The sequence below is a fragment of the Nasonia vitripennis genome (assembly GCF_009193385.2).
Source record: "Nasonia vitripennis strain AsymCx chromosome 2 unlocalized genomic scaffold, Nvit_psr_1.1 chr2_random0011, whole genome shotgun sequence".
Taxonomy (NCBI): Eukaryota; Metazoa; Arthropoda; class Insecta; order Hymenoptera; family Pteromalidae; genus Nasonia; species Nasonia vitripennis.
Window position 1 is genome coordinate 331,065 of NW_022279618.1, and position 24,687 is coordinate 355,751.

Consider the following 24,687-nt stretch of genomic DNA (forward strand, 5'->3'; position numbering starts at 1 on the left):
AATTTTAAAAAATATAACAAGTATTAAAAATTTATACAATTGAAAAAAATTTATAAATTTAAAAAAGTTTATTTAAAAAAATTTTATTATTTCGTATTTTTGTATATACAATGAGCAAGTGGATCACACTTTACAAGTCAACAAAGTGGCTACACAGTTAAGTCGGGAATAAAGTACTATATGCAACACGGGACTAAAGTCAAGAATAATCTACGACTTTAGTCCTTTGTTGCATAATGTACTATTTATAATATACTAAGAAAGTTTTTTAATCAGTGAAAAAAGATGCTGCTATCAAAAACTTAATATTGATCTCAAAACTTTTCCAACACTAAGATATCGTTCGTCATAATTTTGCTACAGTAGAATGTCTCATTTTCAATTTTAAAAGTTACTCATAAGACCAGCTTAAACCCTGGTAGAAAATCACCAGCCAAATAAATAAGATTGATTTTATTAATTAATACTTTAATTTGTTAGATTGAATACTGTCTCACTCCACTGTCTGTACAAAGTTTATATGATACGCATGCACTGCACTTCATTTCACTTGACCGTACCAAGTCATCAACATTTATTTCATCATGTCATGTTATTTGGTTAAACAAATTAATAGATATATTTATATTAGCATGATAATAGTGCAAAATGTCTTGCTTAACAAAACTAAATTTAAAATAAACCCATTCGAACATTCATTGTGGCTTGTCGAGTACATTAGATGACAATTTCAGATTTTGCTTGGCATCGGTGATTAGGTTAAAATCGAAAATCAGTCAATTGCAGTGATAACATAATAAAGGCTATTTGAACTTATTCATCAGCTTTTGGCATTTCCAAAAAGAGTACATACTAATAACTTTTGATTTATAGTTCAGAAGGTATTAGAACATTCGTATCTTCTACAATTGAAAACCACGCCCAAATGCTTAAAATTTTTTTGAATTTTTTGAATTGCTCTGTACTGTAAATCAAAAGTTATTAGTATGTACTCTTTTTGGAAATGCCAAAAGCTGATGAATAAGTTCAAATAGACTTTATTATGATATCACTGCAATTGACTGATTTTCGATTTTGACCTAATCACCGATGCCAAGCAAAATTTGAAATTTTCATCTAATGTACTCGACAAGCCACAATGAATGTTCGAATGGGTTTATTTTAAGTTTAGTTTTGTTAAGCAAGACATTTTGCACTATTATCATGTTAATATAAATATATCTATTAATTTGTTTAATAAAATTGTAAAACAAGCAATCCTGATCATCAAAAATCTTGTTTTGGCTGTCATTTACAAACTATTATACCTACAGGGCTAAAATTTGGCACTTTAATTTTTTTCAAGATATTGAAATAATAAATCAAGTTGTCGTTATCTTAACTGCTTTAACTTTGATTTTCATATCAGAACCTATATGAAAAATTGGACGTAAAAGCTATAAAGTGGGATGCGAAAGGATCAACCACGACTATTAAGTAAAAATTGCGATGGTACTTTGGTTCTAAATAATTTTCAAAGTTTTTATGCAAAATATCTGATAAATATCAATATTATATAGATAATAACTAATTCAGATATCACCTCTGGCACACTGCGACACACACACATTTTATCTCTGACTATTTTGGCCACACAGGACTAACTGTTTACTTTATAATAAGTGCTATCAGAAAAGATATATTGAAATATGCCAGTTAAAAACACTTTTTCTACCTGGAGAGTAAACTAAGAAATAAGTGGTTGGTATAATTTCCAGCCTTTGTGTCCTATTATCCAATATATTTTATTGATTAAATTATATTAAAAGTGCATTAAAACAAAAGCTAAAGCAGTACAATTAAAATGATTTTCAGAAAAGTAAGAATAATTATCATGTTGTGTAAGTAATGAATCTATTTTGAGATTATATGTGAAAAACTTACCTTCGATGAATAAATCCTTGAACCCCTTAAGGATGACGACTTTGTCGAAGAAATTATCCATGCTGCAGCATGTAGGTCAGTAAACAACAAAGGATTTTATTTAAAGTAAACTCCAACAAATTTCTCCACGTGCATCAGCCGCCCGAGAATCGACATGCTTATCGAACGCTTCAACAGTATCACAGATGCTCTTGAGGTAAGGTTCGTGGGTTACACCGACTCGTGGCGCTTCTGGGACACTGATTCGGAGCATGGCATACTCCGATCGGAGTATGCCATGCTCCGACGGCAAGAGTAGCCCGTGCTACACCAGTTCAGAGTTCCCTATGCACTTCAGGAGTATGGGGTGCTCCAAAAGTCGCTCAGTGATAGGCACCAAAAACCACGGAGCGCACAACCTAGACCTCGTCATTGGCAACCCTATACACTTCGACACCGCGTTTAAATGATTTTTACTCCTAGACACCAGAAACCGCTGATCGCACAACCTAGACCTTGTCATCGGCAACCCTGTACACTTCGACACCGCGTTTAAATGATTTTTACTCCTAGACACCAAAAACTGCAGATCGCACCACCTAGACCTGGTAATCAGCCAACTTGTACATTAAGACACCGTCCTTAAATGATTTTTACACCTAGACACTAAAAGCCACGGATAAATAAAATCGGCTTTTTGCTAATATTCTTACTGGAAATCTTAATAAAACAAAAGCCAAATCGGTCCTTAAATAAAGGTCCTAACATTTGTCTGGTGAATAAAGAGATGATTTGAGTATTCGGGAATTATACATCCATTTCATTTAAAAATGAATCAACTTTTTTGCCAATATTTTTGGTAGAATCATAGTTTAGCACAAAAACATGCTAATGATTCAAAAATTAATAGACAACAGTAATAATATGCATTTTTTCTGTATACCAAAAAAATTTGAACACAAATATAGAAGTCAATAGTGTCGCTGCAACTTCGTCTGCTTTTCAAACTCGCCTTTGTGGCGCTACCGCGCCACTTAATACATCACAAAATCACATCAATATTTCCACCAGGGTAGCTTCTCTTCGAGTTCTGTATTGTTTTTGTTATATGCACTCTTAATCAATAACTTTCAGATTTTGGAAAAAATGATGCATGAGCCAGTGTTTAAGATTGGCGCTGCAATCGCGTAAGTGCGCGTAAACATCTGTTCGTATTTCCAAGATTTTAGTAAAACTAAACGTCCGATAGAAATTTTCCTTGGTATCTACATCTTCTATACTATATTAAAACAATGAAATGAGCAATTTCGTAAAAATTTACCAGAACTAGTAAATCATTCCGGAATGACAATTATTTCATGATAGATATGTGGCAAAAACATGAATACATTATACTTCTGCAAAAAAAAAAAGATAAATAAATTGGAGTTAGTTATCTTTTTTAATGAAAAATGGTTTACAAAAAGTGACCAGGTCATGAAACATTTCACGTGAATCAGATATATTCAGAAACAGATATAAAATTATATATATATATATATATATATATATATATATATATATATATATATTTGTCTTTTTTTGTAATTAATTTCTAATAATGTATATGTTATACAACATAGTAAGATTAGTCCACATGTGTCGGATGCTGTAAATAATAATCTTCTCAGAAAAAATGACATTGGATGATGATTGAGCACTCATGTCCGCCTCGGAACGAAAAGAAAGTGCTTACTTCCGCCCCTAAGAAAAAAGCACTTTTGCCTTAAGATATATGTATATATGTATGTGTGGGTGTATTTGTACGTATATAAACACATAAAAACACTTAAAAGGCCTTTCGCCTTAAACTTAAAACAACTCTACTTTCACTCTACTTTTTCGTAAGCGAAAAGCGCGTTTTCTATGCACGTGTTATGAAATAGTACATTACACAACTAGGGGCGAAATTGGCTTTTTCAACCGAAGATGATGGTAGAGTACAAGTGGGAGTCGAGGGCGCCGCAGGCGCCCGAGACGGACACGCGTGCTTAATCAGCATCCGAGTTTGAAAAAGCCAATTCGCCCCTTGTTGTGTACCGTGCATTTATAATCAGGGCATCGATCGCGCTCTGTTTAGCCTGCCTGAAAAAGCAGAATTTTTAAAATTTAATTTTGATTATTAAAATTGTATGAAATATATTTTTATAGTTATTCACTCAAATTATTGCAGTATCAGAAGCAAACCAAACGTTCGGAAGGCTGCGCAGGTTGCGTTTATATGAATGCTTTCCTGTTGTTTATTGATGACGTCTGAACATGCGCGAAAAACTGTATAAAAAGCGTAAAAAATTGGTTCCAGTGCTCATTCTGCTCTATCCTCTAGAAGCGGTAACATCGGTGAATCATAGTAATTTAATAAATAAAATATTGAATAATTTTTTTCTATTTTATTTTATATTAATTATTGCAGTATCAGAAGTAGACTTAACGTTTAAAAGGACGCGCAGGTTGAGTTAATATAAATACTTTCCTGTTGTTTACCAATAACGTCTGCGCATGCGCGAAAATATATATACATAGCGTGAAAAATTGGTTCCAGTTCTCATTCTGCTCTGACCTCTAGAAACGGTAACATCGGTGAATTCTATTATTATGATTATTAAGATTATCTACCCTGGTAGAAAACTTAGCACATTATGACGATATTTGTACCAAAATATATAACCCTAAAAAGAAAAAAATAATAAAGTGTTAGTGTAGGCAGAGCAGTGAAGTTATTTAAAAAAGTGTGAAGTGTAGTGATTTTAAAAATATGTGTGATAATCGAGATGCCAAGGCAAGGTTTGCGAGTACCCATCCTGACAAGAAGTACTCTCGAGGAAGAGGCAAGTAGAGGCCAAGAAGATTTCTAGAAGCAACATGCGAGGATAAACTGCCAACAGGACAAGACCTTCAAGTTCAGCAAGAAATATACAAACTCTAGCAGCGGAAGGAACCTTTGTGATCAGGAATAGATTGATTGATATCAACATTTTATTTCCTGCTCTGGAGGAACTTTTGATTTGCAAACAATGTCATGGTCAAGTTAAACTTGATGAATCTGAAGCTCAAGGATTAGGATTCAAGATTGAAGTAGTGTGCATTGAGTGTGGTCAGCTGGCAGCTAACAAGTCATGCAGAAAAGTTGGCGTCTAGAACCATGCTTGGGAGAACAACAGAAGAGCAGTGGTTACTCTTCGTGCTCTTGGACTTGGACACGATGGTTTATCAACATTTTGTGGGTTGATGGACTGCTTGAAACCCATGGCTCAGTTTGTATATGATACAATCAACGAACAATTTAGTGAAGTATGTGAGAAAGTTTCCAAGGACTCTATGAAGACTGTAGTGATAGAAGAAAAAGCCGCTACAGAGACTGGAGCACCCGAATCAAACATTTGGAGGTTAGGCTGGTAATTTTCTGCAGTTTTAACTTGAAGATTCTACACAGTAACCAAAAGAAAAGATAAGTATAAAGTGTTATTATTATTAAGGATAAAATAACCTTTTTTATCACATTTTTATAAAAATTCATAAAATGCTTTTTTTTGGTTGCAGGTAAGAAAAGCCGTACAGAACCCAGAGGTATAAGTGAATATACCTCATTGCTGAAAGTTAAGGTCTATGTGTGTGGAACATAGAAAACTTGGTTCCAAAGGATTTGGTAAGCACTAATTTAAATTACACTTTCAACAATTTTTTATAAACTTTAAAGTTGATTTTCTCTAAATGTTGTTTTTACTGATTTCAGCTCACTGTCCGTAGGATTCCAAGTAAATGCATGGTTCCTTTGGGTTCAAACTCAAGGAGGATGTACACCTGTAGTTCTGGTATGAATGCAGGGATTTTGATTTAAATGTTTAAAAAATGTTTTATAGAAATAATTTGGCGATGAAAAAACTGCATTTTTTTCTTTTTTTTTAGCTTATTCTGGCACCTTTTTGTGTATGAAACATTATCTAAACATTTAAATCAAAATCCCTGCATTCATACCAGAACTACAGGTGTACAAAGTATCCTTCTTGAGTTTGGGCCCAAAAGAACCATGCGTTTACTTGGAATCCTACGGACAGTAAAAAAGTTGACAAATTCTTGCACCGAGTGCTACAATGGGCCAGCAGGAATAATGAAGGTTTTAAAAATTAAAGGTATTTATGCTAAATATATCTATAAAGAATTTCAAATGATTTACTTAAAATTTATGACTTTTTCTCAGAGTTCTTTTTTTTCAGGGTTTAAAGATGTTGTGGCCCCTCAATATGAGAAAAAGAAACCGCTGCCACTGTTTAGCACGTAGCTTCTTTTAACATTATGTATTGCTTTAATATCAAAATTGTTTTTACTGTATCAAGTGGCGCGGTAACGCCGCAAATGGGAGTTTAAGAAGCAGACAAACCCGCGCCGCCGCAACACTTGTAACAAGGAACAACGTCCCTCGCCACGCCGGTAATCGAGGCAGGATAGAGAGTGACGAAATAGGGCGGCGTTGGCTCAAGCGGTAGCACGCGCGCCGAGTGTTCTCGGGAGCGCCGAATCGATTCTCTTTAAAAGAGCATCAATTTTAAGTTACAGGTGCGGAAATTATTGTATCACCTTCCCCTAAACCCATGCGACCCCTAGAAGCCACCCCTACCAAACCACAAGCAGTCTAACTCATCTATCCTAGGGAACAGCGAGTTAAATCGCTTTATTTTTTCTTAAAATAATTAAGCCACATACCATAAGCCAGCTAATAACCTAAATACCTACCCCTAACCCGCTTAACCCCTAGAAACCACCCCTACCAAACCACAAGCAATAAAACATGGTTTAAAAAAAATCTTTATTCATGTCGATTTTTCACATTGAAATCATTTAAGATTTAATGTTTAGAGCGAAGAAATCGTGTCCTCGAGACTTAAACTTCAGTGTCACAGTTTAAATTTTGAAAACAAAAAGGTAAAAGCACATAAAATGGCGACTAACACGGGAAAATTGTGAAAAATTTCCAGAATTTTTTACTTGAGAATGATAGACATTAGAAAAAAATTTATTGAATAAAAAGTTCTTAGATTAAATAAAAAAATACGTTGAAATTCTATCAGAATTTTTTGAAGATTTCTCGAATTTATTATATTATAGTATAATACATATAAATATTGATCATTCGATTTTTCGATGGCTAAATGTCTACTTTTTGAATTTATTAGACTATAGTATAATACATACAAATATAATTAAATCTATTGATCATTCGATTTTTCGATGGCTAAATGTTTACTTTTTGAATTTATTAGATTATAGTATAATACGTACAAATGTTTATTTTATCATATTGAAAACAAAATAAGTTTAAATTTAAATTAAGTTTTCTTCCGTCAAATCTAAGAATATTTCTCTTCAGTAAAATTTGTTCTATTATGTCTGTTATAAAATAAGACATACGTGCGTTCTGTTGATTCTAACTCTATGTATTTATTTTTTGTTAATTAATACAGCTGCGACTAAAGAATCAATCAACTTTTATTTCATATTTTCTGTTTCCACATTAATAAACACATGGACTTCAATTTTAATTGACTCCATCACTTCAACACACTGGGGAATAGAGTAAATAAAATACGTAAAACAGTTGCAGGCGATCTTCTGATAAAGCTTAAACGCACAAAAGAAGTCAAAACCTCGAACTTCCAAATAGCAGTTAAAGTGGTAATAGTAGAAGGCGCCACAATAAAAGCACTCCAGGAAGAAGAAACCATTGAAGTAAGAGATCTGGACATGCTTACTTCAAAAGAGGAGGTACTAGAAGCACTACAGGAGGAAATTGGCGAGGAGAACATCATAGAAGTCTCTACGATAAGATCTCTGCGAAAGACGTATGGTGACACGCAGATTTCAGTGATACGAGTACCAGCTCAGATAGCGGCTAAGATCACAAAGCTACAGAAGACCGGAATAGGATGGGTCAACTCTAGGATCCGGGTAGCTAACCACAAAAACGAGCCGCTTAGGTGTTATAAATATCTAGGTTTTGGCCATATCAGTAGAAAGTGCACAGTAAAACAGAAGTAAGTTTTGCTTTAAATGTGGAAAAGATAGGCACAAAGCAAAGGAGTGTAAGAACCAACCCAACTGTGTACTCTGCAAAGGAGGCACAGAGGGAAAGAGTGACCACGCAGCTATGCAAGCACAGTTTACCGAGCTGCAGTAGAGCCACTGACAGACAAAGAAAATGAAAATAGTGCAGTTGAATATAAATCACTGCGCGACTGCACAGGACTTACTGAGCCAGTATGTCCGCGAGACGGGAATCTAAATAGCCATCGTCTGTGAACAATACAGAGACCTGGACAAACCATGTCACCAAAAATGACAAGACGTAATGAAGGATTCGTACACGCTAAGGTCGCAGGCGTACACATTTACAGCTGCTATGCTTCACCCAAAACGTCAATAGAACAATTCAAACAACTATTGGACCAAATAGTACATGATGCTGCAGGAAGAAAACCGGTACTGATAACACGCGATTTCAACGCCTGGGCTATAGAGTAAGGCAGCCAAAGGACAAACGGAAGAGAACAAGCGCTATTGAAAGCATTCGCCCTCCTTGACTTGGTCTTAGTTAACCAGGGATGTTTTTACACATTTCAAAAAGGAAACGCAGGGTCCATCATGGATCTCACGTTTGTCAGCAGCTGCCTAATTGGCTCAGTTAGATCGTGGATAGTAAGCGATCATTATGCAAACAGTGGCCATCAAGCGATAATAATGGAGATAAGAATATTCAAACAGGAGGGCAACGACGAAAAGAGTCGGCTGGAAAACGAAGGATTATGATAAGGAGACATTCCTGCTGGCTCTAGAAGAAATACAGCTGTCTGGATCTGCGAATGATAAGGTCGAGCAGGTGATGGGAAATATTACCCGAGCCTGCGACGCAACGATGCCAAGGAGAACTGTCAACAATAAACGACCGCCAGTATACTGGTGGGATAAAGAAATCGACGCGGCCCGAAAAGAGTGTCATCGAACCAGAAGACGGAAACAGCGGGCTAGAAAGAAATACTACAGGACTGGTCGTGGTAAAGAAATAGTAGACGCCCTAAACAAAGAAATGAAGAATGCTAAACGGATACTCAAGAGGAAAATCCGAGAGAATAAACGACGGTGCCTGAAAGAGTTACAGGACGGGGTTAAGCTGGACCCCTGGGGGCGAACGTACCAAGTGGTAATGAAGAAGATAAAGGGAGGTTATATCCCCCCTCCTAAAAGCTCGGAATTGCTAGATCGTATTGTGACCACACTGTTTCCCCTTCAACTGGAAGTAACAGCTATTCCTGAAGCGGAGGCGAATAACGAAGCCATTCCAGCAATCACCACAAAGGAATAAATTGCTGCAAGAATTGGGAAGAACAAAGCTCCAGGTCTGGATGGCATACCCAATATTGCATTGAAACAAGCTATACAGGCACACCTCGATGTCTTTGTGGACTTGTACAACTCATGTTTTGAAGAAGAGACGTTTCCTAAGAACTGGAAGAAGCAACACCTGGTGCTACTACCAAAAGGAGATAGCCACCTAGAGATGCTTCCTCATACAGACCACTTTGCATGCTGGACATTTCAGGCAAGATCTTAGAGCGCATAATTGGCGTTAAAATGGACCAAGCCATTGAAAAATCAGGCAAACTTGCAAAATATCGATACAGCTTCAGGAAAAAACGTTCCACCCGTGATGCCATAAGCTTAGGAGTTGACACTGCTAGAACTGCAATAGAACGAAAAAGAGGAGGATCCAAGAAGTACTGTGCTATTATTACACTGAATGTTAAAAATGCGTTTAGCTCAGCCAGTTGGGGCAAGATACAGGAGGCACTACGGAAAAAAGAGGTACCCGCATATATAAGAAGGATTGTCTAACTACCTGAAAGACAGAACCGTTTCGTATGACAAAGAAAGCGGAACAGAAACCTATCAAGTAACCGGAGGGGTCCCACAAGGGTCAGTGCTCGGCCCACTATTGTGGAACATCATGTACGATGGCGTACTTAGGCTAGAGCTACCCGAAGGTGCAATGGTTGTAGGGTTTGCAGATGACATTGCAGTAGTGGTAGTAGCAAAGCGAAAGGAAGAGGTGACGGAAATCGCTAACGAGGCAGTCAGTATAATCCACTATTGGCTAAAGCAGACTGGACTTGAGCTTGCTAGCTATAAAACGAAGGGTATTCTCATATCCAGTAGAAAGAAAATAGAGACAATAACGCTGTCAGTGGACGGACACGAAATAAACTCTCAGCCGACCATTAAGTACCTGGGAATCACCATAGACGCTAGACTAACGTTTAAGAAGCATCTTGAGAGGTCAAGCAATAAGGCAGCAAAAGTCGGTGCTGCATTATCGCGACTAATACCAAATGAAGGTAGGCCAACGCAGGGCCGAAGGTCACTCCTAGCCAGTGTAACTACATCAATTATGTTATACGGTCCTCCAATATGGGCGGACGCTATGTTGGTGAAGTCCTATGCACGAAAGCTGTCAACAGTTTATAGGAAAAGTGCATCGCGGGTCGCTTCTGCCTACCGAACAGTATCAGAAGATGCAGTGTGCGTTATATTAAGCATGCCGCTTATTGACCTTCTAGCAACAGAACGAAAAAATATATATAAAGAAAATCGGCGTGGTGACAATACCCAAAAGGAAGTTTGAAAATCCGCGAAGGAACAAACCCTAGCTGAGTGGCAAAGACGATGGGACTCCAGTGGAATAGGCGATGGACGCACCGCCTCATGCCATGTATTGTTGGCTGAACCAATAGATGACACGGGGAAGTGAATTACTACCTTACGCAGTTTTGAGCGGACATGGGTGCTTTCGAGTCTACCTACACCGCTTTAAGATAAAGGATAATCCAAATTGCCCAGTATGTTTGGAAACAAACGAAGATGCGGAACATGTCTTCTGCTGTTGTTCGCGATACGAAATGGAACGAGAGGGACTCGAGCGGTACCTTCAGGCTAGGGTGGCCCCTGAGTCAATGATGACAGCTAAACTAGCGTCAAAAGATGGCTGGTGCGCAGTAAACAACTACGTAAGGACTATTATCAAGAAGGTTAGAAATGACGAAGAGAATAGAAGGACATGGCGAAACAGCTGAGTAAAACTGTTGCTAGACGAAGGCCACTAGGTAATAGATACAAAACGCTCCTCGGACTGACTCCACGGAAGTATTGTTCAACGATAGTACCTGTAGGTATCTGGTGTCGGTCAGAACTGCAGAACTGCTCTGCCTACACCACATTAAAAAAAAACATCTATGCAGACATTTTCTAAAAACACTTGATTTGAACTTCTAACACACCAAAAAGTATTTTCTAGAAGTTTTGACGAAACTCAAAATTTTACTATTACAAAGCTTTCTTCAGGAGGAAGCAAAATATTTACTCAAAAAGAAATGAAATATTTATAGTAATGCTTATTCAATAAAGCCATACTATAGCATGTTTAGAAGTTTAAAGTCTATAGAATATTCTAGAGTACAACGTAACGTCATTTGTTTACTCATTCAAAAATTATTGCGCTTTGACAATGGAGATTCCAGAAGGCACTTTCGTCAAATTTTGCTTTTCTACTTCCAAAAAGGGAAAACTGCAGCGCAGGCTCATCGAAAATTGTAAAGTGTTTATGGTGATGAGCGCTTAAGTAAACGCCAGTGTCAAAATTGGTTTCGAGATAGACTGACATATTTCATCTCGCGACATCACTATGCAATTAAACATCGACCATAAAATAGTTTTGAACCATTTACATAAGACTGGATACAAAGAGAAGCTCTATGCGTGGGTTCCATGCGAATTAATGTCAAAAAATTTAATGGACCGAGTTTCCATTTGTGAATTCCTGCAGAAACTAAACGAAATCGAGCCATTTTTTAAACAAATAATTACGGGCAATAAAAAATGGATAACATGCGACAATAATATGCGAAAGACATCGTGGTTAAAGCCCGGAGAAGCTTCACAAACAATTGCGAAGCCCGTATTGACTGCGAAGATAGGTGTTGCTGAGTGTTTGGTGGGATTGGAAGGGTATTGTTCATCATGAGCTGCTCGAACCTGGAAAAACGGCCAGAATTGATCAATAGGAAAGGCGTTGTCTTCCATTACGACACGCTATACTGCACATATCTTTAATGATAAGTCAAAAATTGATGATCAAGGGTTGGGCTGGGAAGTTTTGATGTATCCACAGTATAGCCCGGACCTTCCCCGTCGGACTATAATTTGTTCCGGTCTCTGCAAAACTCTCTTAATGGTGTAAAGCTGAATTCAAAAGAAGCTTGTACAAATCACTTGGTCAAGTTTTTCGCCCAGAAACCTGAGAAGTTTTACAGTGACGGAATTATGGTTTTGCCAGAAAAGTGGCAAAAGGTCATCGATCAGAACGGCACATATAGCGTTGATTAGGGTTCAAAATTTATATTAAGGGGTCCAGCCTGGGTTAAATCCTACAGTGTTTTATATATTATATATATATATGTATATATATATATATATATATATATATATATATATATATGATATTTTTCAGTAGAAATAGTGTATATTGTAAATATTTTCAGAAGATATTTTTTGTTTTTTAATTTACGTAAAAAGACAAATTTATTATCGGACGAATATTTTGTTGTTTCTTTGCAGGATTTAACCCAGGCTGGACCCCTTAAAGAATTTACCTTGAAAAATATGAAAAAAACCGAAATTACTTTTTGTTAAACCCAATATAATTTTTATTTATTATGCTTGTGACGAGACACGAGTCTTGCACATGTAAACACATGTGAAGGCGGCCGCAATAGACGCGAGGCATGCAAAGCAAGCGCGCGCGCAACGAACGAAAGGCGAGTCCGCACGACGCGAAATGAGCTCGCACGCACCAACCGAAAGGCGAGTCTGCATGAGCGCGGACTTCGGTGGCCGGAGAGCAACTCAGCCGCGACGCGCTTGTACACATATGCGCCGCGCGCCTTTATAAGGTGGACCGCGTGGCGCAACGGGCAGTTCTACTCGAGCTTCACTTCGGGCAGTATCGTGAGTACACGTTACTGCAAGGAAAGCCAGAGTTAGACCCACGCCAACGAAATCGTCTCGTGAGCTCACGTGACGACTACTTAGCCGCACCGAAACCCGAAACTCCGAATTGCCGTCGTGAGCACACGAGGCAACCCGGAACACCCGAACGACACCGAGTCTCGTCCACGTGAGTACACATGGGCAATACCCGGCGTCACCGAAACCTCCAAGCCTACGTCCTGAAGCATTGCTGCTCCCTCTGCCACTGTGAGCACACAGGGTTGAGAAAGTAGCAATATTCTCGCCGACGATTCTCTAGGTCGTGCGCTCACGACTCTACGAGTCCGAGGGATAACCTCAAAATACCATAAGACTATTCCGACCGCAACTGCGCGCACGCAGAGCGACCGGAACCGTTATTACGCAGCACATTCGGATCGACGTAGCCGTGCGCTCACGATTCCGCCGTACCCGAATGAATTCCTAACCTCAAAATTCGTTCCCGACTCGCGATACCGAACCGATACACCGATGCCGCAACCGTAGAAACATTATTGTATCGAAAAAACGTAGTCCTGATTGTAACCGCGCTAGTTTAAACAACTTTAATTGTAAAGGCGAAATATTCTTAACGAATCGCATAATTGATTTCTGTTTCAGACGGGATTTAACATCTGACCCCAAAGACTTGTTTTATTACAAAATATACTTCACTATTGTTAAAATAAAAAAACGGACTCATTATTATTCCTTTCCCCTATCCGAATCCTGGATCCCGCTGACTATCCAGCATCCGGGGGAAAGTCCTACCGTTACATGCTAAGAATCTATTCTTGGCATTTAGATGATTACCTAAGATGTAATTAATCCTGAAACTATGGTTCACATTACAGCATCAATCAGCTAAGATGTTACACCAAAGACAGTGATGATAGTTCTGCAGATGCTCAGCAAGGATATGGATAACTATGATCGTGTACTAGAAGCGTTCTCTGTCTGATCCTGTCAAGAGAGCAAAGAACGCTATAATATGGTGTGCAAACTGTTGGATAGCTGGCTACCAACAGTGGACAAAAAGCTTGGCCAAGGCTCGAGCAAATCCCAACTGAAACTGAACGAGCACAAAAAGCATCGTGCCATCAGAGGAGGACAAATAGAAAAACATTTGCTTTTTTTAGAAGCAAATCTTACTCATACTTGACAAAAATAATAAACTGGTAAATTAAAGTTGAGTAAGTGCGTACTACATATGAGTTATGAGTTGCTCCATTTTTCGGGAAATAGCACAACTCTAAACTACACTATACTCTCTTCCACAGTTAGGCTCAGAGTAGGAAAGCCTTGGGTCCAAGAGTAGTCGTAACCAAGAAATTAGGTTTATTTTTTTGATTCGGAAATCTTTCTGAAAATTCTTTCAGAGAAAATGTTTAGAGCTTAGGAGCTTTACTGTGTCGAACTCCGAAATTACTCCAGTCCCGGCTCTCGGTCGATTAACAAAGTCCGGTCTCGGGTCTCCGTCAGCTCAAAAGCATTATTTATTGATCACCCACGTAAAGGTTATTTTACGACCTCAGTCCGCATTTTTATTTTAATAGTTAACGTACTTGCCTATGTTTTACTTCTGATTATTTTAAACATGCTTAGTCCGCACACTTTAAAGTTTCTTCATGCTCACTCACAGTTTGTACAATCAAAGTTTGTATTATGCGTTCAGTCTGCAATCTATAAGATACTATCCAATAAAGTATTTTTAATTGTTGAGTTATATTTTGTTATTAACAAATAAAAAAAAAATTTTGCAATGATATATAGCTCTTGAAATCCATAAGGAAACGAGTAAATTTAGGCATACGATATTTAACAATTAAGGAGTTTTTTGGTGCGCTGATTTCAAATTTTCGATCAGTTTTGCAAAATTAATTTGTGTAAACAGCTTGTTTGAACAACTTATTGCAAAATTATAGTCTTTTTGTAAATAAATGCTGGGATCGGATTCTGGGGACAATACTACGGCTAGAATAGTAGTTTTACTCGTTCAAATATATTTTAAATTAATTTTTCAACCAAATTGTTTAAACAATTTAATTTTGCAAAACTGATGGCAAATTTGAAATCAACGCACCAAAAAAACCTTAATTGATGTATGTCGTATGTATGAATAATTCGTTTCCTTATAGACGTCAAGAGCTGTATTATAATTGCAAAATTAATTTTTAATTTCTTATTAACAAAATATAATTTAACAATTAAAAGTATTTTATCGGACGTACTTTTTCCTGTAGAATCCGAATCATGTATTAAATTTATAAAAAAACTCAATTTTGCAATAATTTGTGAAAACAAATTGTTTAAAAAAATTAATTTTGCAACACTAAAGGCAGATTTGCATTCAGCGCTGCGTGGTACCCTCTAAAATCCTATATCGTCTAACTGTTCCGTGACTTAATTCTTTCGGCCTAGAAAAGGGTTATGTATATAATTTGTTAATTATATTAAGAATTCAATTTACCTTTTAATTGACGAGCGATCTGCAATTTAGCACCGAACCATGTAACACCATAAACAGTTGTCATAATAGTTTGTTTGATGACTTTCCTTTTAATAAAGCCTTCTAAAACATTAGCTATAAGGTTACCATTGCTTGCATCTTCTCTTCGTCTCTCATCAACCTATGATTTATAATGAAAACACGTAATTAAAATACAATTATACACTGAAAACACCTCAGGGTATAATCTGCACGATCCGACGGCAACCAGCCCCCCCCCCCCTTCCCACGATTCTCATGCAGCAGAGTCGCGAGTGTCCAACTCTAGCAGCCTGAAATCGCCGAAACTGTTCGAAGAGCAATGCAGTGCGGACGTAGACACGCACAACATTGCGATACTATTATAGAGACAGAGGAAAAGCATGGCTAGGTAACTTTGCTTTGAACCATCTGCGCATCCGATGCGCTATACAGCACATATGTCAGATTTTTTACAGCATTAGAGCGCCATCAGTAGGTTCGTGGCCTATTTTGCCTATTTCTGAGCTACATTTTGTTTCGTAAGTCGGGACACTGGTTTGCGCAGCGGGTGCCTTGAGGTGTTTTCAGTGTAGATCTTATTTTTATCTAAGAAAAAAAGATGACGGAGTCCGGGAGCTTATTTTTTTCAAATTTTTTTAGGTCTCTTCTTTCAATTCAAATAGCAGTTGCAATAAATGTTGACACGACGGATCGATCGAAAACAGACGAAAAAAAGTGAAGATAGTCACAACAACGAATTCTTTTTAATATCTTGGAAAAATAACACTTTGGGAAAAATGCTTTTTGGAACAAAAGGTCATTGGGAAACTTTTTTTGGAAAAAGTGTCCGCCAATCCTTCTAGTAATAAGTCAGACCCATTCTAAAACTTTAGAGGTACTTTTTGACTATAAAAAGGTATATTTTTACTGTATAAAGGTGGCCGGAGTCCAGATCAAAGACTCAGATTTTCACATTTAAAGGTTTAAAATGCAAATAAGGTAGCCTTAACATTCAGAAAATTAAAAAAAGTCTTTAAGTGGTTTAAGTGAAAAATGCGTTCTTAAACAAATCATTAAAAATAGGCAAGAAGTGCAATAAATTGCTTAAAACTCTAATTTGACCAGCTATATCTTGAGGACAAGTGTAGGCATCACACTGTAAATTATTTTGGGAGTCAGGCACATCATATAGAACATATTGTTGTGACCGAGCCTGAACGTTGCGCGATTCGAACACCAAGAATCGCGCATAGCGACCTTAGCAACGAGATCAACGACGTCGCGGATGTTGTTGTTTATGTTCAGTCTGGTTCTGTCAGCTGTTGAGAACAGTTGTTTACGTTTGAATAAAGAGTCCGAGTTCAAGAGTGATTTTCTATAAATAACGTGTTGTTATTTTTATTATCCGAACCCGGTCATAACAATATAAATACACACTGAGAAAAAAATGAAGTTAAGGTTACCGGAGAGTCCGGTAGCCACCTTCGGAGTTGCTCAAGTAAGTATGTTAAGTAGCCCTGACCGGAGAAAGTCCGGTAGCCAGTACCGGACAAAATCTGTAGGCCATAGTAGATGAATTTTCGAAATCGTGCTACCGCATCTGCATTGTTCGTAAACTAGAAAATTATCAATAATTGATAATATGATCGATTAATGCCGTATAACCAGAAGCAAAATGCTGTTAAGGAACAAGGCAGCGTAGGTACATTTAGAGATTATGTTGGACTCCGGCTCTGGCTACCGGACTCTCCGGTTGTGTCTACCAGAGACTATTCCGGTTGGTGCTATTTTGTGCGATCAAGTAACCCTAACTTCATTTTTTTCTCAGTGTAGTTTGGGACAAAATCAAAATTTTCATTTTCAATTTGATGGAGAACCACCCATATATATCAAGCGTTGCTTAGAGTAGTCGTTTATGACTGAAACAATGCTTAGGACAAGGGATCTTCAACCTATATTGAATGTAAAGTAGAACTGGTTTAGGATTTATTATGACGAAGTTATGCACGCTTAAATACATACTATTTTTTGTATAGATTTTGACTAATATTGGGTATAATTGTCAAACGAAGGCCCATCAAGCTAAAATTATTTTTTGACTGAAAGAAGAGGCCTTTAATTTGAGCAAGATTAAGCTTTCAGACTTTGCAGTCTTTCCGTATAAATATACTAAAAATTAAATTACCATAGTAGCAACACTACTATATACATCTTGTGGGAAATGACTAGGAAACAAATTAACACTTTGAGCTCCAATTTGGTCTCTACCGAGAGCTGCGTAATGTTGAAGACCATTACAGCTACCGTCCTGGTGGATTGGAAATCCTGTCATATAATGCGTGGGGTTTGATGATTTTAACGCTTTAGCTATTTCCATACAAGCAGCTAAAGTTTGCCATGGTTCGTCGGATGTAGCCCACCACATTTTACCCTAATAAATTTTTAATAAGTTAAGTTGATCTGAGTTATAAAAATATCACTTTTACTTTATAAAATTTTATAACTCACGGTTAAAGGATTTTCTGCGCTATCAAGAATGTTTTCTATTATTTTATCAGCATACTTTAATCTTTCACTTATAGATTCCCTTTTTTTGAAACCAGTTAAATTAATGGTATGCAATTTTAACCAATCAAGACCTTTAGGACCAAGTGGCTTTTTAAGAGCAAATACGAGCATTGATCTTGCTAAATCAGAGCCCAGATGATTCAAATGCGGTGGTATTGGATACACACGTCCTCGAAAATCCATGTTATGCGGTAGCCAAAATATTTCATTCCTGAACTACAAAATTAATAATGTGTATCAGAAGAGCATTCTAAAATGTTTTATTTTTAGCTTAGATTTATTTATGCTTTTTCTATTCTTGTAAGATACTTGTAAAAAAACTTACATGGTTTGCTAATGATAATCTGTACAAAGCATCACACCATAAAGAATACATTTCATTTTTCTTTCTTTTCAGCTCAATTTTTGCTTTATTTATTTTCTTCTTCTCTTTAGGATCGGCATCAATGGGGACAGAAAGGATATGCGCGAGTACTGAAGGAGGTTGAGGTACGTTTAATTTAACTGATCCATCATTTTGGAAAACCTTTAATTATTTTATAAAACTATTCAATACTATGACTGTATAGAATTCATATACTTTGCTTAAAGTTTTCAAAGTTACCTTAATAGCTACATCAAGAACGGATGTATTCACAGCCCATGGAATAGATCCTAATTGATTTAAACTATCTAGAGCAGGATAGAGCTGTTTTGGTTGCGCATTTATTAGTCTATCCCACTGTTGGTTCTAAAATTTAACAAATATTATTGTATGTGACAAATATCAACAAAAAACATAATAAGTACTTATTATAAATGAATTGAAAAATCTCCACGAGTTGAAAATATGTCCTTTATTATGAAGAAAAATGAAATACCGATGTTTCGAGTTCTATGTTAGAGATAGTGTGTAGTGTTTAGAGATAAACAATTATAAACAAATGTTGTTATATATAGTTGCATACAGAAAAACAACAATTACGAGAAATGGATCACCGTCATTATTTAGTTTGGAAACAAGCAAGCGCTAAAGCAAAAGGGAAAAAAGCGAGAGAGAGCCACAGTTCAACTGTTCATCAATTAAGAATAAAGAACCGACCATAGGGAGTTTTCCTCAATAAAGGCCTTAATAAACTTGGCATCTTCAGACGAGGAAAGTTTGTCAGAGTTAAAATTACCTATTATGACCTCGGTGAAGTTGGGCATGAGAGTTATTTGTTCAATGAAGTTGTTGTCCTAGATGTCAGGGGCATGAGAAGGACGATACACAACTCCCACAAACATGTGTATGATTCCCTTTGCGGAGATCTGACAAAATAGATACTCTGGCTTATCTGGCTTACCCGACCAGTCGTTGTCAGACATCGATATAACGCTAGCTGTCAGAGAATGATGTATGTAGAGTAGTACTTCTTTACCGTTCCTGTTTTTGTCGCGCCTGTATAGTTGTCTAGTCAAGGGATGGATGTGATTTTTTAATTTGGCCAGGTCTCAGTTACGGCCAGTACATGAGAGAAGGGGCTAGTAGACATGAGAAGCCTAATCATCTTAATATGACCCGTAAAAAAGTTACGCATTAAAATGACTCTTAGACCCTCAGCTCTTATTTCCTGCAGTATACCGGCATCGAGTTCGACTGTGTGAAGCTTACCCTTCATGTCCTTAGCCGGCACCACGAGCCACTTCTTGTTCGGATGTCGACCGAGACGCACGTCAAGGTTCTGGTTGAGCATTTCTTTGTGTCGAGTCGAGAATCGTGTGCATAGAGGGTGTTGAGGTCAAAAGAGCAAGATCACGGATTACGCGGACGCGGTAATACGGAGAGGGCCGAGAGTGAGCGTGAGCTAGAGAGCAGAGTGAAAGAAGTGCGAGGCTATGAAAAAGATGCTCAGCCTTTGTCTGATGCCAGGCCGAGGCGACGTGAACCAGGAGGAGGAGAAGCCGACATAGCGCCGTCTGACCAGTCCAGGACCAAGGAGAAACGAAGAAGCAGAGGAGGACAGCGAGGCGAAGAAGAAGACGTGGGCGCAAGAGAAGACGGAAAAAGAGCAGCCCAGGATAACCGGGAGCAGCCGTAGAACCACATCGGATCGCATGACCGTCCGTAAACTCGACTTACTCAGGCCGAGTTCCTGGTCACTATGCTAACGTGCCGTGAAAGAGTGCGAAAGAGAGAGAGAGAGAGAGAGAGAGAGAGAGAGAGAGAGAGAGAGAGAGAGAGAGAGAGAGTAAGCGAATTTGAAAGTGCATAGGGGCGTAAGTTGCAGGAGTTCGAATTACTCGAATCTTGAAGAAGATCAGGACCGCGACCGGATTGTCGATCGCGGACAGAGCGGAACGCGTAGCTCGGTTCAAGGAATCGCGCGCATTGGTCGAAGTAGCAGATTTTTCTTGCGGATAGATTAACGGCCCAGGCGAGTAGATTTTTTGCAAGACTTCGTTTACTGCAAAATTATTTAAATTTTCAAAAATTTTCGAGAATTTGAATATTTTTTTCTAATAAAATAAATTAAATTTTTTTCCAGCCAATTTTTCATTTTTTTTGCAAATTTTTTTATGTTAATTTTGCCCTGCAGAATCTTCAGAGACGAAAAGTGGCCATTTCGGTCGAGTGCGAGATAAAAAAACATATTTAACTCCTGGAAAATTCTAAATTCACTTATAATTATTTGTTATTTTACAACGAGGGTTAAAATTATTTCAGAGAATAAAAAAAAAAAGAATGTTTTAAGAAAAAGAAGTTTCTATTTAAAGTAAAAAATATTCAATCATGGTAGAATTTTATATTTATTAACTATCATCTTGATATGCGCCAAATTAAGTGTTATATATTATGTTATTATGTTAAGAGGAGGTCGGAGCCATGCTAATCGCTTTAATTGTTACCTAACCTCAAAAATTTTTGAGATTATAAATAATATATAAATACACTTGCTTATAGCGTCAAAATGCAGTGTTCTGCGTTCACTATTATAATAAATTATATATTAACTAAGTCCCATTTTTGTATAATTATGCATAATTTTTGCAAATAACGTAAGATGCCCGTAAGACGACCATTTTTGTATACATTATTGAATAAAACATAATTTTTTACTAATTGAATCAACAAAGACTCTGTGTTCCGCGATAACTTACACAATAACAAACAATTATTAATTTGATTTCTAATGGTATGAGGTATATTTTGAACAAAGAATGTAAACTACGACTCGAGGTGGAGGTCACAATTGGTTACGTTGGCTCCGACATCCCCTTAAGCAAACTGAAAATCGTTGTTTGTACTACAAATTTTTAATCATTGTTTTAATTGAACAGAAAAAAATTTTAAACTCACCCCCATGTGAGTAACTCTCACAATATCCGTTTTCGTAACGATGTATCCACCGCTATGTACAGAAACCCATGGTCGAGGTGGGCACAATGATGGTACAAGCGTTGTATCAAAAGTCAGATTTTCTGGTTGAGAATCTCTATATAATTTTGACACAATAGGATGTGGTTTAACCTAAAAAAAATTAAATTTATTTCAATACATAATTTAAAATAAAATCTTCACACAACATTTCAAAAATTTGTTTTATACTTGAACTAGAAGAGAACGCTCGCGGTTAACATAAGTTAGTTATTATATTTTGTTTTAGAGTATGTTTGGAAAGAACAAAATAGTCAAATATTATATTCGGTTAGGGAAAAAGTAATTTCGTTTTTTAAATTTTTTTTTGTGGCATTTGGAACTCGTAAGTTCATTGTCTTATCTACGCAAGCCTTCCACGCTGCCCTATCCTGTGTCAACCCCACCGAAGATGCACCCCTCCGATCGACACCCACCTGTCCTATTTCTACTAGATCCGCTTTTACGTTGTCCTCCCATCTGCGTCTAGGTCTACCTAGAGGTCACGTTACCATTGGCCTGCCCTTCATGACACGCGCTGCCGTACGTCGTCTCCCATTCTCGCCCGTATATTTTTCACAAAACTTTATTTTTAAATACCCTAAAACAGTTGTCCGCCTGCTTAGTGAGAGCCCACGTTTCTCACCCGTACAGAACCACCGGGAGTATTATAGTCTTGTATATTCTTATTTTAACGTCTCCACACAACAGCCTCGACTTAAGTAAATTACTCACGGCGTAGAAGCAAGCACGTGTGATAAACGTACATTGCCAATTGTAGTAGACGATACATTGCTTCTGGAAGGCTTATATATCTTGTATTTATATATTGTTTTATTTTATTGTATTTGCAATTTTCTTCTTCGCATTCGTTTTCATTATTACCTTGATTCATTTTTATAAATGCACAATCATGCCCCTTATAACAATCGATTATCAGCTATATTGTTTTTATTGAAACGATCGTGGACTTTCTGAAAATGTTAAAGGTAATATAACGATTTTTCGAATTTTTACGTTGTCATCGTTACTTTTATTTTTTAAGTGATATATGACACCTTTGATTAAATCTGTCTTTAATTGGTGTTGATTTTTATTAGAAAAAAAATGATAATAATCGTGAATCTTTAACTTTTATCCAAGCATCAACAATGTATTGTTGAGTTAATTTTCCTAATTTTATGTAAGGATTAAAATCGTTTCTAATGCTGAATTTATTTATTTACTTATTTATTTATTTATTATTAAACGGGCGGAACGTCTGGAGCGGCCTAGAGCAGCTCCATAGTATACAATAGATCAATTATCCAGCTAGTAAGCTAGGGATAGAAATCAGACAGACAATTTAAATTAAAAAACCGATACTTTACATTGAACGCTTCGGGGAAGTGAGTTCCACTGACGCTTCATACGGTTAATGGAGCTGAAAAAGCCCAGGTTCGAGGTAAAGGTGCTTTCATTTAGATCTCTAAAATTTCTAATCGGATACGCGGCCGTTCTACTGACGAAAAGACTGCTCAGGTACTAACAGTCGGTGAAACCATGAACAATCTTGTACGTCATAACACAGTCAAATTGATAAAGGGTCGAGTCCACCGTTAGGATGTCACACTCCTCTGCAATTGCTGAATAATTATGACAAAATTTATGTAAAGGTTTACCTAGCTTATAAGCCATGTATCTAAGGAAAGAATGACGTATAGATTTGAGTTTGTTGATTAGATAATGGCAATGAGGACGCCAGATTTAAGGACTGTATAACAAGTGAGGTTGAACCAAAGATTTAAATAGGTAGAGTATTTGCAGAGGGTCAACGGTGGATCGCTAGATAAAACCGAGCATACGAAAGGACCTGGAGACCACAATATCGACCTGCAGGAAAAATGTCAGTGCAGAGTCAAAGACTACATCCAGGTCTTTAATCGATTCCACTCTAGGTAGTACGACGCCGTCAATGCAGCAGTCGAACGACAACGAGGGTCTGCTTTTGCAGAACGAAATAACAGAGCACTTACTGACATTGAGAGATAAGCCGTTATCAATCGACTACGCAGAGAGAGAATCCAGGTCCCTCTGAAGTCTGAAAGCGTCCTCAGATGAGGTTACACAAATAAAAATGTTTACATCGTCAGCATACATTAGGACTTCCGCAGATTTGATTTTCAGTACTAGGTCATCAATATATATACAGAAAAGAAGTGGCCCCAGGTGAGAACTCTGATCAACACCAGACTAACACCCTCAGGCCGTGATACCACTTCATTGACCCTGACCGCCTGCGATCGGTCAGTCAGATAAGAACATAAAAGATCCGAGTTTGCCGCGCAATCCGAAAATTCACAGTTTCGATGTAAGTCGCTCGTGGTTGACTGAGTTAAACGTTTTGGACATATCTGTATAAATTTCATCTGTTTGTACATGGCTACAGAGAGACACAAAATTATTAAACACTAAGAGGTTCGTAAGAGTAGTTCGGCCGCTGATAAAACCGTGCTGCTGCTGAGCTAATCTCGCAAAGTGTGAATTAGACATTTTGGATGCAAGGTACGCGTCAAGGATATTAAGAATACAGCTGATCGTCGAGATCGGACGATAATTTGAAATGCTCCGCCTATTGCCATTTTTATAAATCGGTACTACATAGGGAAATTTCCAGGCAGTGGGGAAATAGCCGGAGCGTAGCAAAGAAGCAAAAATCTGGAGAACAGGCTGCTCCAGAACAGACCAGCACTGCTTTACAAAGTATGGCGGAATCCCGTCAGGGCCGTCGTTGATTTTATCGTCCAGGTTAGCCACTATGCCCCGTACATTTTTAATAGACAGTACGACCTCAGAGAGACTTAATTCAGGATCTACTATAGGCTCAATATCACTTAAAGCATCAGTTCTGAAAACAGAACTGAAGTATTTGGAAAAAAGGCTAGCAACTTTAGCTCCGATGATAGCGGCAACCGCTATCATCGGAGGCCCTGGAGGTTCCACAGAACATATTGGACGGAATACTTAAGTTGCTTCTCAAGTTTTTCATAAAGGACCAAAATGTCCGTAAATTTCGACTTAAATATTCTAATACTTCTAGACGATTTCCACGCGATCCACACGGCAGAGAGAGAGAGAGAGAGAGAGAGAGAGAGAGAGAGAGAGAGAGAGAGAGAGCGTGGCCCCAAGATGGCGGACCACTTGGAACGCCCGAGCCAGCCGTATTCGTGCGCGTTCCAAATGCACCTCGAGTGCATTGTAAAGTCAGGCAATTCCACCAAAG

At 37.7% G+C, this 24,687-nt stretch overlaps 1 protein-coding gene across 5 annotated transcripts in view; it reads right to left on the reverse strand.

The window, feature by feature from the left end:
* The window catches only part of LOC100113753 (DNA-directed RNA polymerase, mitochondrial), a 233,499-nt gene that overhangs the window by 49,965 nt on the left and 158,847 nt on the right, over positions 1-24,687 (reverse strand). For 4 of the 5 annotated variants that reach the window (XR_004345217.1, XM_031925528.2, XM_031925531.2 and 1 more), the window contains exons 9-14: positions 21,369-21,539; positions 18,654-18,779; positions 18,375-18,575; positions 17,990-18,265; positions 17,667-17,912; positions 15,482-15,641 (exon numbers count right to left, since the gene is read on the reverse strand). Coding sequence is in view for 4 of the 5 variants with exons in the window: in XM_031925528.2 (XP_031781388.1) it covers positions 15,482-15,641; positions 17,667-17,912; positions 17,990-18,265; positions 18,375-18,575; positions 18,654-18,779; positions 21,369-21,539 (1,180 nt within the window). In the remaining variant the exon portion in view is untranslated. Of the gene's footprint in view, positions 1-4,316; positions 4,611-15,481; positions 15,642-17,666; positions 17,913-17,989; positions 18,266-18,374; positions 18,576-18,653; positions 18,780-21,368; positions 21,540-24,687 lie in introns of those variants that run through there. The other variant, XM_031925529.2, reaches the window with a different exon arrangement.